Below are 16,161 nucleotides of genomic sequence, written 5' to 3'. Positions count from 1 at the left end.
GTAGAGTCACATTTAATTTCTTGAGAGTTCAGCAGAAGCTCTCTGGTCCCAAGGATAGTGCTGTGGCTCACAGTGCCATGGGTAGATCAGGGATGTGCTGCTGGAGCTGCAACTCCCCTGGTAGGGCAAAGGGCAGGAGAAAGTTCACCCCAGACTAACCCTGGTGAGTCCAGTCTTCACTGTGCTCCCTTCCATGCCACCCTCTGCTCTGTGATTTTGGAGGGCAGAGTGAGCCAACAGGCATGCAGGGCAGCCTGCGAGAGAGCTCCCCGTCCCTCCGAGGGGTCACCTCCCCACACCCACAGCTCTGGGCTCTGGTTCTCTCCTGTAGCTTGTGACACCCACCGAGGACTCGGTTCTGGCACAGGACACCCCAACTCCCTTCACCCATCAGGGCTGCCTTGGCTCGGTGCAGGATGTGGAGGCTGCACAGTTGTTTTGTACCAAGCTCTCCATGACTGCTCTGCTGGCAGAAAAACCTTTCAGCCTGTCGTCCACATTGTTTAAGTAAACAAGAAGCTGTTACATCTTTGAAAGGGGATTCCATTTCAGCACAATGATAAACGACCAGCATACCAAGCAGGGGGAGAAAGACATTTTTAAAAGTCATCCTTTAAGTTGTTTACGGCTTGTGTTCATAGGATTTCTGAAAGCTTCCCAGCTGAATGATCCAGTCTTGCTCTATTTTCTAGCCTGTGAGAGAAGTATTTTGTTTGTGCCATGGCATTGCTTGTAAGCAGAACCATTTTCCCTTCTTCTTACCAACACCCAGCAGTGACCCGCTGATGAAGCTCAGCTCTCTCACCCGCTGTGCCTCCCTCCTGGTGCCCGATCCCCACAGAGTTCTCAGTGAGGATTAAGGAAAAGAGAATGCATTAGGAAAGTTTTCCACATGAGACTCTGGTAATGACTTGATTCCCTACAGTAACTCCTGGCACTATTAGCACAACTATTTCAAAACTAAACTGCATGTAATAAATCAACAGAACCTATTTTAGAGAACTCTAGGGATTATTAGAAAAACTGACAAACTTCTTTCTGTTGTAGCCTTTCCCCTACTTTCTTCCTTTTTTCAGAACAAAATGGGAAGAAAAAGGGACAAAGGCAACAGGAAGTTTAAGATGCATATTAAGAATATCCAAGATTTTTCAGTAGAGGTGATTTTAAAATTAAATTGTTTTAGAATAATTAGAAGAAAAAATAAGAAAAATAAATCAAATTTCTTTTCTTTTTTTTTTGAGTCAGCTCAAAGAATTGTGCTTATTCCCACTCCCAGAGAGCTGGTTCAGTTATGAATTTAGGAACATTTTGCCTTTGACCAATGTGAACTGCACACTGAGCTCCCTAGTCCAAGCTGAGGTGTCCTTAGCTGGGTGATGTCACCTCAACTCACACACATGTGAATGCTCTCTTTCCACGCACTAGATAGCCCTGTTGTGGTGTTGTCTCCATGGCATCACTGTAAAATACAAGTCTTTAAACAAATAAATCAATAAATGGGTTTGCTGAACCAGCTTCATTTGTTTATTCACCAAAACTGGAGTCACACCAAACTAATCAAAAATGTCCATAGACATAGTTAGCTTCTCCTAAGAGCCTTCTGCCTACATCTGAGAGCCATGGATCATGGATGGGAACATCACTGCTCCGACTCCTGCACGTATTCCCACTCTGTGCTTTGATCAGCTTGATGCTGAACTGGAAAAGCAACTGCTGGATGCACAGACAGACAGAGAGATCCTTTGGAACTAGACTGCCAGGAAACAGCTTCATTTTCCCTGCTGAACAACCTGGACAGAATTCCATTAACTCAGAATCTGAAGGATGGTTTCTACTGCTTTTCCTCAGCTTTTGAGCAATACATCTTATGCCATGGGGGGAACAAAAGGCCAGGAATAATTGACAGCTTCCAGTCGTGAGTTTAGAACTGTTTAATTTCTCTCTTATTTACTGAGATTTGGAACCTAAACCAGATGAATGTCACCAAACACACGTTGTTTCTATCACATTCTTAACCCTCTCTGGGTAATATAAATCTGTATTTTTCATCAGTCTGTGTGCACACACACTTCTCACACAGTAATTCACTGACCTTCCACCCTCAGAGAGGTGGAGGTAATGTATATACTCCTTACCCCATGTTTATGTTTAAATAATTTCTCACTCAGGAGAAATCTTAGCTTTGATTAAAGGAAACAAAGTAGAATAGTGAAACAGGTTATCTCCAAAACTCTATTGTTTGGATTACATTGTCTGAGAACACTAAAAGGGATAATTCAGATACATATTTACAGATTTTATTAAGTCAATAGACTTCATAGAGAGAGATGATAGGCATCACATTTTAAAAAATCCATATTAAAATTACAGAAATATAGAAAATGTATTTCATCAGTCACTATCAATAAATCACCCTGATGGCATTTACATACATAGTAATACATCACACCCAATTGAATACCAAACCATACTTTGGACGGAGCTGCTTGCTGGAATTTCCAGAACTTTTGATGAACAGGAAAAAGGCAGCCAGGTAGGTCGGATATTGTTATTTACAGCCTGAGGTAAAGCGCTGGTTTAGAGGCACTGACAGGACTTCAGCCCCTCCTGTGCCACAGAGGAGCCCAGCCTGTAAGGGCAGGAATTACTTTTCATGACTGTTCCAATGAAACCACAGGAAAACATTCCTATTTAACTGCTTTGGCTTCCAGAGCGCTGGTGAACGCCAGATCCATGGCACTGGCTGTCTCCAGAGCGCAGCCCAGGGCTCTGCAGCCTGCCCAGCTCTGAGCCTGCCACACGCTCCAAGGGCTTGACCCCGCTGGCACAGCTCAGCCTGGGCTCTCCAGGCCCTCTTACACCTTTTTGCCTCTTTTCTTGACTTCAGCTTTCTCCTCCCTCCCAAGTTCCCCTGTTGCTTTTAGGAACCATTTTGGGAACTCCATATCCAAAGCAACAGTCCAGGATTGCTTTGTTTTTCCTGTTCAAGAGCTGTCACACCTTTTGCCAAGGAGCCCTACCTCCTGCTCCCAACAGCTGTATCCCTGGGAAGCCATGCCTGAGGAACTGAGCTGGGAAAGCTGCTGTGGTGATAAACTACCTACAATATCTTCTGCTGTGATTTCTGAAGATGAGCTACAAAATCCACTTGCATCCTTGTGCTCTGCAGGGAGCTGCTGCAATAGGGGAAGATGGCTGATGCTGCTTTATCCTGTTAAATTGAACAGAGGAGCTCTATACCACACTGAAAAAGGGCTCTGAGTGCAAGTCCGGTCTTGTTCTGAACTCTTGGAAATCTACTTTTCCTTCATTTAATTGACAAAATCTGTAGATCATACGAGGAAGACAGTCCCTGCCAAAAATCCAACATCACTTTTTTTTAATAATACAATGGGAATAACCCCTCAGAACATATGTAATTATGGGAATGAGTCATTCCGATGGCATCACGTAACCACATTCACTGGGATTTGACAAAGATGAGGCCACATAAAACTCAAAATTATTTCATTTCAGCCCTGGTCAGGGCAGTGGTGCTGAGGAGCTGAGGCCACGTAGCAGAGGCGATGGAGAACAATCTGTGACCCTGTTGTCCTGGCTGGCTGTGGCAGACAGTGTCCTGCTGCAGCCAGTGGTAACAGAATGAGAAAAAGCTGAAGATTGAAATGGGGGTATGCATCAATATCAAAAGAAAAGCTGTGAGTCATAGAGCAACAAAACATCAGTGGAGCAAAATATCTGGCTCACATGTTATCAGATACACAATAAGCAGCTGCAGCCTCAGGGATGCTGCAAGTTAAACACCAACTGCTGATGTTAAACATCACTGGCCCCAGTGATAGAATCTGGGTCAGGGAATATGTGAGAGTGAGCAAAGTGCTGCAGGAAGGTGCCAGTTGGAATGCAGGTCCCACACATTTCAGTAGGATCTTTCCTTATGACAGAAAATCCAGGCTTGTAGCCCACCCCAATGGAGATGTGGTATGGCTGGGTAAGGGGCCTGTGCTCTCCCACAAATGCTTCCAGCCTGGGAATTCAGCATTCAACTCTGGGGCATCCTCAAGACAAGTTCTCCCTGCCACAGCCTCCTGCCCAAAGCTGGCTGGGTCTGTTCTCTCACAGAAAGAGACGGAGACTTTCTGGCTGCACCCCAAGATCTCCTGATAACAATAAAGAGGGAGTTTTCTTAAGGGAAAGGAGGAAAGAGTTCGGGAGAGCAGAGCAAAAGTATTACTCAACTATTTAGTCTAAAATTTTGAAAATCAAAAGGCTCTTCTGACAGATTGATATCGACTCTAATAGAAAACACACTTGTCCCGGGAAAACTCTTCTACATGAGCCTCGAGTCTGATAGCTTAAACAATTATCTACAATTTGGAATTGATTTTTTATGCCCACATCAATGTGTACTTTTTCAATGCCCAAGGCACAGATAATTCTATTAAGACAAAAACCAGAACGTGTAGGCTTAAGCCAAACAGCCTCCAACTTCAGACTCATTCTTACAAAACATGTCCCAAGGCCTGACTCATGGCTCCCTTGTACAGCAGGGACTCTACACCTCACAGCAAAACGCTGAAAATCATTAAAAGAACAAAATCCCAGCAGCTCTGTTATTGTTCTGGGTTTAAAGGAGCATTAGCAGCACCAGAAGGACATTGCACTGGCTGGGAACGGTCTGCTGCTAATAAGTGTTTAGGCAGGATGGGCCAGAGCTGTGTTTTGGGCAAGTATTCCCCAAGGTGCTGAGCTTGGCCCTAGTCCAAGCTCTGGTATCAATTAACACTGTTTCAGCTCAGCTTTGTTCATTTCCCCTAGGTGAGGAGCCTTCAAATTGCTGTTACAATCTGGCAGTAACATGAATGTGGGCTTATGCTTTGGACACACAACTTGCACAGATTTGACTTGTTAGTGCACCATCCATGCAATTCTTTACACGCACATAAAAACAGTGTTGTTATTGCTAATTTTTAAAATTCTTTGCCAGTAACCCAGAAAGAACAGCCCCGTGCGCCTGTAAACACCCACCAGCCCTGCCCTGTGCTCGAGTTGCTGCTGGGGCAGTGCCCTGTGGCATCCCCGGTGTCCCTCCGGCAGCCCCGGTGTCGCTCCGGCTGTCCCAGCGTCCCTCCGGCCGCCCCCATCCAGCAGCGAGAAGCAGGGAGCGTTCCTGACGCTCTCCCGAGCTATTTCCATTATGAGCCTGTGAACAAACACCATTTCCCAAACAATGGGGGCTCCCGTGCCAGCGCCCCCGCCGAGCCTTCGAACCAGCCCGCGGCCCCGGGCCGGACCCGGGCAGACCGCAGGCGCTCCGGGGCGGGCTCCGCCATCCCCGGAGACGGGCGGAGACACGGAGCACGGGGGGTACACGGGGGAACGTGGGGGACACGGGGGGACATAAAGGGACCCTCGGCAGGGCCGAGCCCACGCGTTGCCGTGGCAACCGGGCCCGACGATGCCGCCTGCGCCTGCGCCGCCGTGTGGTGGCTCCCGGAAGTGCGTCACTCGCTGCCGCGCGCCGGAAGTGCCGCGCGCGTGTCCCCGGCCCGTCCCGAGCGCTCCGGACCTGGCCCGCCACCGGCACCAGCACCAGCACTAGCACTAGCACTTCCACCGGCACAGGCATCCTACCGGCACCATGGTGAAGCCACGCTACAAAGGCCGCTGCTCCATCAACCCCTCCCGCGCCAGCACCAATCCCGGTACGAGCGGGGCCGCGGGCCGGGCCGGGCCGGAGCGGAGCGGAGCGGAGCTGATATTCTCTTGTCTCCGCAGATCGCGTCGGGGGCGAGGGAGGGAACAACATGCGGGACCGAGCTACCATCCGGCGCCTCAACATGTACCGGCAGAAGGAGCGGAGGTGAGCTCGGCTCGGCCCGCGGCGGGGCTGGGTCGTGACCTGGCCGCGTTCCCGGTGCCGCCAGCGACAGGCGATAAGATGCCTCGTTACTAGCCCGGTGTCGCTCCATCGTGTGCTCCGTAAGCCCGTGAGCTGGGGAGCCTGATCCCAAACCTGTTCCCAAACCTGTTCCCGAGCTCTCAGCAGTCGGGCGGTGTACCAGGGACACAGCTGGGAAACACTTGGTGCATCTGTCGTGAGACCCAAAACACACAGAATTCCCGAATTTCCCACAGCAGCATAGATCAAAAGCTCCCCCCAGAATAACTGAAGGGCCTCAGCTCCCCTCAGCATCTTCACAGAGGGTCCCCCTGTTCCCCTCTTTGCCACACTCAGGGATCACTGGCAGGAGAGCAGCACCCACCATGTCTGTGCCACGGCAGCTCTGAAAATCCTGTTTCACATCAATGTGTTTGGTTTCTTTTGCCAAATTTCCCACTGTTTGGAGAGCAGACTGGGAGAGGGGGTTTTGAAATATTGCTGAATTCAAACTGGGTCTCATCTTGCAAATCCTGTGTGGATGAGCCCTGCAGAGCTGGTGGGCAGAACTGGTTATAAGGCTTCATGAGAGAACATAGTGGGATTTGCTAGAAAATGCTCCTCAATGCCTTTTGCAGCCCCATGAGCCCTTCCTGGGCTGACACAAGCAGCTGCAGGGAGGGTCTGGCCAGACTGGAGTGAGACCAAGGGCGATGAGTGCCATCATTGCAACTCAGGTTGGACTAACTCACCCTCATGGAATGTGTGGCAGCACTGGCTGTAGGTGAAGGGTCTCTCTGCATTTTGTGTCTCTGGCCTGGTACACACAAGGGATGGAGAGGTCACTGCTGCCCTTTGTGCACTGACATATCTTCATTTGTCCCTTAGGAACAAACGTGGCAAAGTGATCAGACCTCTGCAGTATCAGTCAACTGTGGCACCAGGCACCGTTGCAAGAGTGGAACCAAATATCAAGTGGTTTGGTGAGTTTTTCCCAACTTCCAGATTTGGCAAGCTTCAAAACTATTGAGCTTTATGTGTTTAAAGGTGTTTGTTTCAGAATGGTAGTCTGAGAGCTGTGTGGGAAGGTGCTGAAAGGGAAGGTGAGGGACCCCTGCTGTTGTTGATGCCTTGTTGGGACTACCTAAAAACAGAGGCCAGACAAAATTAAACGAATAAAAACCAGTTCTGTTTATTGAGGGACATTTCAGGCACACAAAGCCCCTCCAGGGGCTGCACCCAAAATGGACCACAGGTCACAGGTTTCACACTTTTACATGTTTGGCCCATTTGCACATTGGGGTTAATCTCCCAGTTCCAGCTTCAGGTAATGAAGTCATTTACCCCAAGTTTGCTGCCCCCAACTCCCTTTTGTTTCCATCTCTGGGGCCTGAGGCAGTGAGGTGTCCTTGATTGCCAGGCCTGGAGAGGAATTGCTGTGTGTGACCCAAATGGGAAAGCAGCAGCTCACACTGTGTGTGGAGTTTGGAGTTATACACTAAAGAATTCTAGGGTTACAAGTAGATGAAAAATGTAAAAACTAAAATCTTAAGGCATCACTGTTACCCCTTGCCTGTACCTGTGCTTTGGGTCTGTACTTTCCACACAGTCCCCTAAGGGTAGTTATTTTGGCTCCTGTGGCTGTTCCTCATGCTTTGCCCATGTGTATGGCTGTTGAGTGTCCTAGAGATATTTGTAAAATTTCCTGTAAATGATGAGAAAGAAAGGGATTGGCTGCTTGTTTGGGCTTGGTGTCAAGTAAAACCCTTTGGGTTTGTATTTTTGTTCCTAAATGGAAAAGTCATGTTTTATTAGTGTCCTCAGTTGGAGCAGTTTAGATCAGGAATGGCCAGGTGCGATGTTTGTTTTTTACACTCAGGAAATACTCGTGTGATCAAGCAATCATCCCTACAGAAATTCCAGGAGGAGATGGAGACTGTGATGAAGGATCCTTACAGGGTGATCATGAAGCAGAAGAAGCTGCCCATGTCCCTGTTCTATGACCGGATCAAACCACATGTGGGTATCACTTGCTGTGCAGGTGTGTGCACATGGTGATTTACCTGTCAACAGTTGTGCTGCTTCTGCTCAGCCTGGGGAAACACTGGGTTCTGGAAGCCTTGGGAGGGGCAGCTGTAGTGGATTCCTTGGGGAAAGATGGTTCTGATTTTCTGTCACTTTGGGCATCAAGTGTGAGGGCAAAGAAAGATACATTATTTAATAAAAATTCTCATTTTCCAATAGGAAATTACCCCAAAAATTCTTTCCTGTGAGGGTTGGGAGGCCCTGGCACAGGATGCCGAGAGAAGCTGTGGCTGCCCCATCCCTGGCAGTCCAAGGTCAGGTTGGACAGGGCTTAGAGCATCCTGGGGTAGTGGAAGGTGTCCCTGCTAATGATAGGGGGTGGCACTGGATGGGCTTTAAGGACCCTTCCAGCCCAAAGCCTTCTGTGATTCTGTGATAGGTTATGATACTGTCATACTGTGATCTGATTTTTGATACACTGATCTGATCAGTGTGCCAGCTGATGTTCTAATGCCTCTAACAGGTCCTGGACCTTTCTTTGAGACTGCTTCACCCTGCAGAAACTCACATGATGAATTTGAACTCAAATACGTGCGATTTATCCTGTATCAGAAATTCTTCATTGCGCCTTCATTTCTAATACATCAAGTTTTAGTTATTGTTATATTATTTAGTTATTTTTTTTTTCACAGTGTCTAAACCATTATTTTGGACTATTAGTAGCTGTTTTGTCATATGGGAACTTTCTAAGTTCATGTCATAAGAACGTTATTTAAATTAGGGAAAAATTGTGTTAAAACATGCATTACAAAAACAAATAGCTGCTTTCAGCGATGGATTGTTTGCTGTTCCAAGACAAGCTGGCTTTCATTGCAAGCTTGAAAATCTACAGTTTTGATTGTAATTATCCCTGACAAAAATCTGAGACTTTGGCGAGATTTGTGCTCTTGTTAGAAAAACAAGAAATGATCAAAGATAGCAGCTGAATTTTCATCACAGTGCTTGTAATTGCATTTGACACCATTTATGGTGGAAGAACTGAAGCGTGGTTCATTGGCAAGTGCAGAATGTTTTGTTGCTTATTAAATATCCACTCTTGTGTTTCTCAAGGCTTGAGCTGGAAAACTCAAACATTGTTAGGGAAGTGCCTGTCACTTGTTAAAGGCTGCCAGGGCTGTGTTGAACTTGGGGCTCCTTCCCTGTGTGTCACGAGAGATGGGGAAAAAACGGTGCTTGGGGTTGTTTTTTTTTACCAACCTGTTTTTCTTCAGACCTCCAGAGTTCACATTCTTGACACAGAAACATTTGAAACAACGTTTGGCCCCAGATCACAAAGGAAAAGACCAACTCTGTCTGCAAGTGATGTGCAATCTCTGGTGGAGAATGCTGAGGCCTCAACAGAGTCTTATGACCAGGGCAAGGACCGAGACCTAGTGATAGAGGACACTGGTGTAAGGTGACTGGAAAGGAGAAATGATTCATTGTTTACATGTATGAAAAGCCAGCCTTGTTTTGGTAGTATCTGGTACCTCCATCAGTGCTGTTACTGTGTGAGGAGGAGGGGAAAGGAGATTATCTGAATTTGGGATTTTGGCTAAATACCAACTGTTACTTGGTCTTTGTCCCCTGTTTTGTCTGTAAATGGCTTAAGAGAAAAGTAGTAGATCCTGACCCTGTATCTGTGGTTGCTGATCTTTCTGGTGATGTTTTTCAGGGATGAAGCACAAGAGGAAATCTTTAAGAAAGGACAGTCCAAAAGAATCTGGGGTGAGCTCTACAAGGTAAATGGCAGTTGGAATTTGCAGCAGTCACATCTGTCAGCCTTTACACAGCTAGGGGCTTCAGCACAGCACTGAAATCCTGTACAGCAACAATGAGAAAAACTCAAAAAAAGTACATTTTGATTTCCAAATCTCTGCCTGACTGAGCTTGATTCTTGAGCTCTTGTCCTACAGGAATAAACATTCTTAAAACACATAATCTAGAAGAGGACTGTCAGAGTGAGGGTGTTAGTTTCTCTTGGATTCCTCTGTCTTCACCACAAGTAAAAGAATCATGTTTCCTTAAGTTTCTTTAGACTAAACTCATCTGGCATGTTGATGGGATCTTCTTGGGAGAGCTCTGACCCTCAGTTCTCCATGAGCCACTATGGCTGCCAGAGAAATGGAGACTGAGTGAATTGGGGTGGCATGAGCAGTTTGTGTGCTCTCAGTGACTCTTAGGTATAAAATGGCTTGACTTTCTGCTCTGAATTTCTGAATGCAGCTTAAAACCCTTTCATTTGGATCTAAAAGCACTGGGAATGGTTGAGCAAAACAGATTTCAGTAAGAGGCTGCCAAAACTGCAGGAAAAAGCTGTGAAACAAATTCACTTGGCTTGAAGCAAGATGTAAAATGACAGCTCCCTGCTGTAGTTGCTTTGTGGACTAACAGCAGGTTCCTGCTTGGTTGTGTGTTTCATATTGGTCCAGAAAACATCTTTTATACCCTGATCCATTAAGAAATGGCAGAAGGGAGTTGTTGCTGAATGGATGACAAACACTGGGAGTTTGTGTGCTGCAGCACTATAGTTTTCCCATTTGGATGTAGTGTTTTCTTTCCCTGGTGCATAAGAACAGGTAAAAGTCATTCAGCTGTCCAGGCTGAATTTGGAGGGGATTAAGAAGAGGAAAGAGTAGAGCATCAATGGATGTTAGTCTGAACTTCACCAGTCTGTGGGGAAGTAGCAGTTTGTGAGGGATACAAGGTTTTTAAATTAATGATGTAGTTTCAAATATGACTAGTTTCATTTGGGAGGTATATTTTGCTTTCTGCAAAATCCTTTACTTCTGTGTGATTTTTTTTTATTTTTCAGGTGATTGACTCATCAGATGTTGTTGTTCAAGTTCTTGATGCCCGGGATCCCATAGGCACTCGCTCCCCTCATGTGGAATCCTACCTTAAAAAGGAGAAGCACTGGAAACATCTCATTTTTGTCCTGAACAAATGTGATCTCATTCCTACCTGGGCCACTGTAAGCACAGTCCTGCCTGTTATTCTGTGGACCTTCTTCGTTCCTGTTGCGGCTGTGCTGCAGCTCGGTGCCAGTCCCCATGCTGGTCTGGAAGGCCGTACTGCAGCTGGGGCGCTGGGAGTTCTCTGCTTGCCTGCAGTTAAAGTAACAATTACCATGTAAATCTGTCCAAGTTTGGCCAAGTTGAGCAACACACGCCAGCCACAAATTCCCTACTTCCTCTGTCTGGATTTAACAGTTCAGCTGTTGTCTCCAGAGTGCACTAAATGTTAGTCTGCCTAGGATCCATATCCACCCCAGCTGGTTTGCTTTATGTCATTAAACTAATGAGTTTTAGCTAGCAGTGAAGGCGTTTTTGGGAAATTGTTTGTCTTTTATACAAACAATACTCAGGGCTTTTAGCTGTTGGATTGGGGAAGTGCTTCAAAGGTTCTTCCCTAGCAATGTTCATGGCCAGTTGCATTTGTGAGCCCAGTGCAGATGCTGTATCATCCTCTCTGAACACAGAGTGTCACTCTCCAGCCCTGGGTCTCTAACTTAGACCGTTTTGCCTCTCCAGAAGCGCTGGGTTGCTGTCCTTTCCCAGGAGTATCCAACACTCGCTTTCCATGCCAGCCTCACCAACCCGTTTGGCAAAGGTGCTTTCATACAGCTCCTCAGGCAGTTTGGAAAGGTACAAAACAATTTTGGGGATCTGTGGTTGGTTTGGGGGGGTTACTGTGTGTGGTCTTTTGCTTTGTTAGCATTTGGGGTTCAGGACTGCAGTGGTAATTCTGTCCCTCACTCCAAGATGTGAAAGCACATGTTATTTCTCACCAGTTACACTCTGACAAGAAGCAGATCAGTGTGGGATTCATTGGTTACCCCAACGTTGGCAAGAGCTCAGTGATCAATACCCTACGGTCCAAGAAGGTCTGCAGTGTGGCCCCCATTGCAGGGGAAACAAAGGTAGGAACATCTCTGTGTTAAAGATACAAATGTGATTGCAGGCAGAATTCACGTGAAATCAGCCTAATGACCTTGTCAAGTTCTGCACTGACCTGCACAGGTTGTGTGACCCTGAGGAGGGGCCAAGGGACAGTCCCTGCTCTGAGGCACTGCTCTGGCAGCATTCCCAAATTACCACTCTGCCATACTGCAGGGCTGTGATGGGAATGGTCAGCTGCCCTTCCTCCCTATCCATGCTCTCCTGGTCCAAATGCTGGGTTAGGCTCTGTTTGTCTGACTTCTGGTCTTCAAAAATGAAACAGGGACTGTGTGGAAGGTGCTGATGGGGAACTGCTGATCTCTTCCAGGTGTGGCAATACATCACCTTGATGCGGCGGATTTTTCTTATTGACTGCCCTGGGGTGGTTTATCCATCAGGAGACTCAGAGACAGACATTGTGCTGAAGGGAGTGGTATGTGTCTGCACTGGATGCTGGAAAGCTTTGCTTGTTGTCACTGTGATGGTCTCAGAGGGTTTGATCCTCTGCTGTGCTTTTTCAGGTTCAAGTTGAAAAGATTAAGAGCCCCGAAGACCATATCGGTGCTGTGCTGGAAAGAGCCAAAGCAGAGTACATCAGAAAGACATACAAAATCGACTCCTGGACAGATACAGAAGACTTCCTTGAGAAACTTGCTGCTAGGACTGGAAAACTGCTAAAGGTGCAACAGCTTCCTGTATCTGCAGGGTAGAAGAGCGTGTGGCCTGTTCTGAGCATGGGAAATAGCTCACAGGGCACAGGAGGGCTGTATGCCCTGAAAATATGGACATAAACTAACTGTTGCTGTTTTTTCTCAGGGAGGTGAGCCTGACTTGCAGACTGTGAGCAAGATGGTTCTCAATGACTGGCAGAGGGGCAGAATCCCTTTCTTTGTGAAGCCACCGAATGCAGAACCAGGTCAGCCAGGGCCCCAGGTAAGAATGTGAGGCTTGTGCCTCCTCTTTCCACATACTTGATTTTCCTAATGGTATTCACTGTTGCTTTTCCCAGAGCACTGTGAGGCTTGACCAGTGCATGTCCTGGGCTCTGCCCAAGCATGGTCCTTCAGGTGACACCTGAATTTGGTGAGGGCTAGGTAGCAGCTCTCTTTACAGAGACGTCTAAGTCATTGACTGCCAGAAATGTCATTAATCATGTTGTCATCTTAAGCTTTTTCCAAAGAGAGAAAATGGAAATTGTTCCTTGGAGATGGTGGGACAGACTTTGGGGATAAAATATCCTGCTCTTTCTTGCAGCCTGCTGTGTTGGAAGTGTCTGTGACAACCAGCCAAGATAATACTGAGGAGAAAGTCTCTGAGTTGGTGGCATCACGTGTGGAGCCAGCAGAAGAGGAGGGGAACAACACAAACAACGAAATCAGGCAGCTCATGTCCCATGTTCGGCAGAACTTCGGCAGGATTAACGTGGCACCTCAGTTCTCAGAAGAAGACCTGGTTCCTGTGGATGTGCCAGGTTTTGATGACACAGACAATGATTCCTCTGGAGAGGAGGAGCAGGAGGAGGAGGAGGAGAAAGAGAATGACCAGCGTCAAGATCCAGGAGAGGAGGAGTTGCAGGCTGCACCAGGTGCCCAGGAGAGCTCTAAAGCAGTTCTTAAAGCTTTGGAGGACAAGATTGCAAAATATAAAAAATTTTTGGATAAAGCCAAGGCCAAGAGATTCTCAGCAATAAGGTACCTGAATCTCTCCAATACACTGCAGGGGGCAAAAGGGTTGATGAGGCTCTGCTGTAGTTTGACTCCATTTCTGACTTGCTTAACAAGTCCCCCCGTGCTGCCACACACAAGTTGCCACAGCTTATCTGGCTTAGCTAAGGGATGTAAATTGGGTGAAGTAGCAGTTTGTTTTTGAAAGATTATTCCAAGAACTACTATTTACCAGTAAATTAAAAATGTTCTCACTTTTGGAAAGCTGCCTTTTAAATTATGGATTAGTTACCATTATCTTGGTTTTCTGAGTAGCAATACTGCATCCTTAGATCTCTCCTTGATGGTGAGTGATACCAAGGCTGGGTATGCCTGGGTCTTCGTGCATGTGCAGTGAATCCTAGCCCATACAGCAGGCCCAGTTTTACCAAAGCTCACCCACCAGCCTTGTGAGGATTAAAATTTCAAGGTTTAAGTGCTACATTTTCACTCTCATATAGCACACAAACACAGTAACTCCAGCAACAAGGGTATTGCAATATTCTGGTGCAAAGACTGGCTTTGATGCTGACAGGGGACTGGGATCTGCTGGAGTCTGATGGCTTCTCAGAGGTGGTCACTGTTTGTGTAACAACAATCTTTTATTGCTGGTTTTATCTTCCATAGAATCCCCAAGGGACTGAGTGACAAAGTGTTTGCAAAATCTGTGCAGAAGGCTGAAGAACCCAAAGAAAATGAAGACAGAGGTAAAACAAGATTAGTAGATGTTCTTAATCTACATTTGGAAATCCTATGAGCCAGAGGAAAAAATGGTATTAAGGGGAGAAGCATCCACTGGATCCTGCATGCAAGTTCTTTTCCCCTAAAACTGCTTAAATCTCCCTTTAGCTGACCCAAGGGCTGCTGGTAACCTGGTGTAGCCTTCCTATAAAACAGCTGTCTGTGTGATGGGAGATGTCCCTCTTAGTGAGGGAAGATACAGTGAAGGCAAATGTTGAGTTCCAACAGCCTGGGCTCCAAGCCAGAGCAGCTCCCCTTCCCTGGGGTGTTATAGGAAGGAGTGGACAGGGTTTGGGATGTTATAAAAGGAGAGATACTTCAGGCTATAGGTTTCTATGTGGCTTCAGTTGTTGTAGTCAGTTTGAGTAAAGGCACAATCAGGTGGGAGAGCCCTGTCCTGACAGGACTGTGGAATTCTCCTGGCTTGAATGGGGCTGGAGCAAACTGCTTCTCAAGAGCAGTTTGCACAGTAATAGCTGTGATTCTCTTGTGAGGAACATTCATGTTTTGGTAAAAGCTCTTAAATACAAAGGGAATGTGTTGCTCAAGGAGTTGAGATGGTGACCTCAGCCTGAAGTTCTTCAAACATAGGAGTGTTCTAGAAGATAACAAGTGCATGATCTCTGCTGTTTGCAGGCAGCACAGAGAAGAAAAGAAAGAGGAGAGAAGAAGAGAAAGGTGATGATGATGATGACCAGTTGGGTAAACAGCCTTGTAAGAAACTCACATCCAAAGAAGTAAGTGTGCTTTCCTGTATACACGTAAGAAGGGAAATAAGCTGGCTTTTTTACCCTTGGTGATACCACTAAAGAGCCTTTTGTCACAAAAGAGCTTTGAGACTTTGGGCATGAACAAAAGGGGAATGAAAACTGAATTCTGTTGTGAATGTTCTGTGACAACTTCTGTCACCCCTCTCTTACCTGACTATGCACGCCAGATTGAATCTTGTTTCTTGCTGGCTACTTCTGTAAAGACTGAAGTGAAGATTAACTCTCCTAAGAGCAGGGACGTGGGTTCCATATAGAGTCACATCAGTAACATTTTGTTTGAAATTATTTATTTTACTTAACTTGTGTGGAATGCAGAGTGAACACCATTGGAGAGTTGCAGACACCGAGGCTCTGGATGCTGGGAGTTTGCTAATGTGTTTTGTGTTTGCAGAGGAGACGAGCCGAGAGGCAGCAGCGCTCCAAGAAAGTTGGAGTCCGGTATTATGAAACTCACAACGTGAAAAATAAGAATAAGAACAAGAAAAAAACTGGCTTGGAGGGACAAAGATCAAAGCACAAAAAATACAAACATAAGCAATAGCTGCTTATTCTATTAAATTTTACATAAAACAGCTCTAGTATGTGGTGGCTTTTTTTACTATAAAACTTGCGGTTCCTGTTCAAAGCCCAGTGTGACCGGTCTGTCCTGGCCCCAGGAGCAGCATCTCTCTCTTTGTTTCTGCATCATCTGAAAGTTCTTTGTGCAGTTGGAGCTGATGGTATTTCCACATCGCCGTCCCAGGCCAGCAAACACTGCAGTAGCCAAACAGCTATTCCAGTGTTGCTCAGTGATGGGGTTTGGGTGGGTTTTTTTTCTGGAAACTGGCTTTATGGGGTTTTTCACATGACTACAGGGAATTCTCTGCCGTGTTCACTTGCTGTGTAACCAGCTGCTCACAGAGGTACCTCAAGCAGGGACTTCATTTGCTTCCATTAAGAAGTGAATCCATGACTGCCATTGTGCCCCTTCAATTTCACTAGGAACAGTCACACTCAGAGCTTCAGTGTCACCTGTACTCAGTTCCTGCTGATGGTTCTGACAAGGGATTTCCATGTACAGG

At 46.6% G+C, this 16,161-nt stretch overlaps 1 protein-coding gene across 3 annotated transcripts; it reads left to right on the top strand.

The window, feature by feature from the left end:
- Positions 1-5,515: 5,515 nt before the first annotated feature.
- Positions 5,516-15,674, top strand: GNL2 (G protein nucleolar 2). 3 transcript variants are annotated; one of them, XM_015649418.3, is made up of 16 exons: positions 5,516-5,705; positions 5,779-5,863; positions 6,770-6,864; positions 7,761-7,900; positions 9,178-9,362; positions 9,621-9,687; positions 10,761-10,919; positions 11,479-11,592; positions 11,739-11,867; positions 12,215-12,319; positions 12,408-12,566; positions 12,703-12,819; positions 13,141-13,577; positions 14,217-14,296; positions 14,967-15,067; positions 15,492-15,674. In XM_015649418.3, the coding sequence occupies exons 1-16, from the start codon at positions 5,642-5,644 to the stop codon at positions 15,639-15,641; spliced, it is 2,187 nt and encodes a 728-aa protein (XP_015504904.1). In that variant the 5' UTR covers positions 5,516-5,641; the 3' UTR covers positions 15,642-15,674. The 3 variants fall into 3 exon arrangements, with proteins under 3 accessions (XP_015504904.1, XP_033375462.1, XP_033375463.1); XM_033519571.1 differs by lacking the exons at positions 5,516-5,705; positions 5,779-5,863 and having other exon boundaries at positions 6,768-6,864; positions 7,796-7,900; XM_033519572.1 differs by lacking the exons at positions 5,516-5,705; positions 5,779-5,863; positions 9,178-9,362 and having other exon boundaries at positions 6,789-6,864; positions 7,796-7,900.
- The last annotated feature ends 487 nt before the right edge of the window (positions 15,675-16,161 follow it).

This window comes from Parus major, chromosome 23 (assembly GCF_001522545.3).
Source record: "Parus major isolate Abel chromosome 23, Parus_major1.1, whole genome shotgun sequence".
Taxonomy (NCBI): Eukaryota; Metazoa; Chordata; class Aves; order Passeriformes; family Paridae; genus Parus; species Parus major.
The sequence above is the reverse complement of the archived record's forward strand: the minus strand, read 5'-3'. Positions and strand labels throughout refer to the sequence as shown.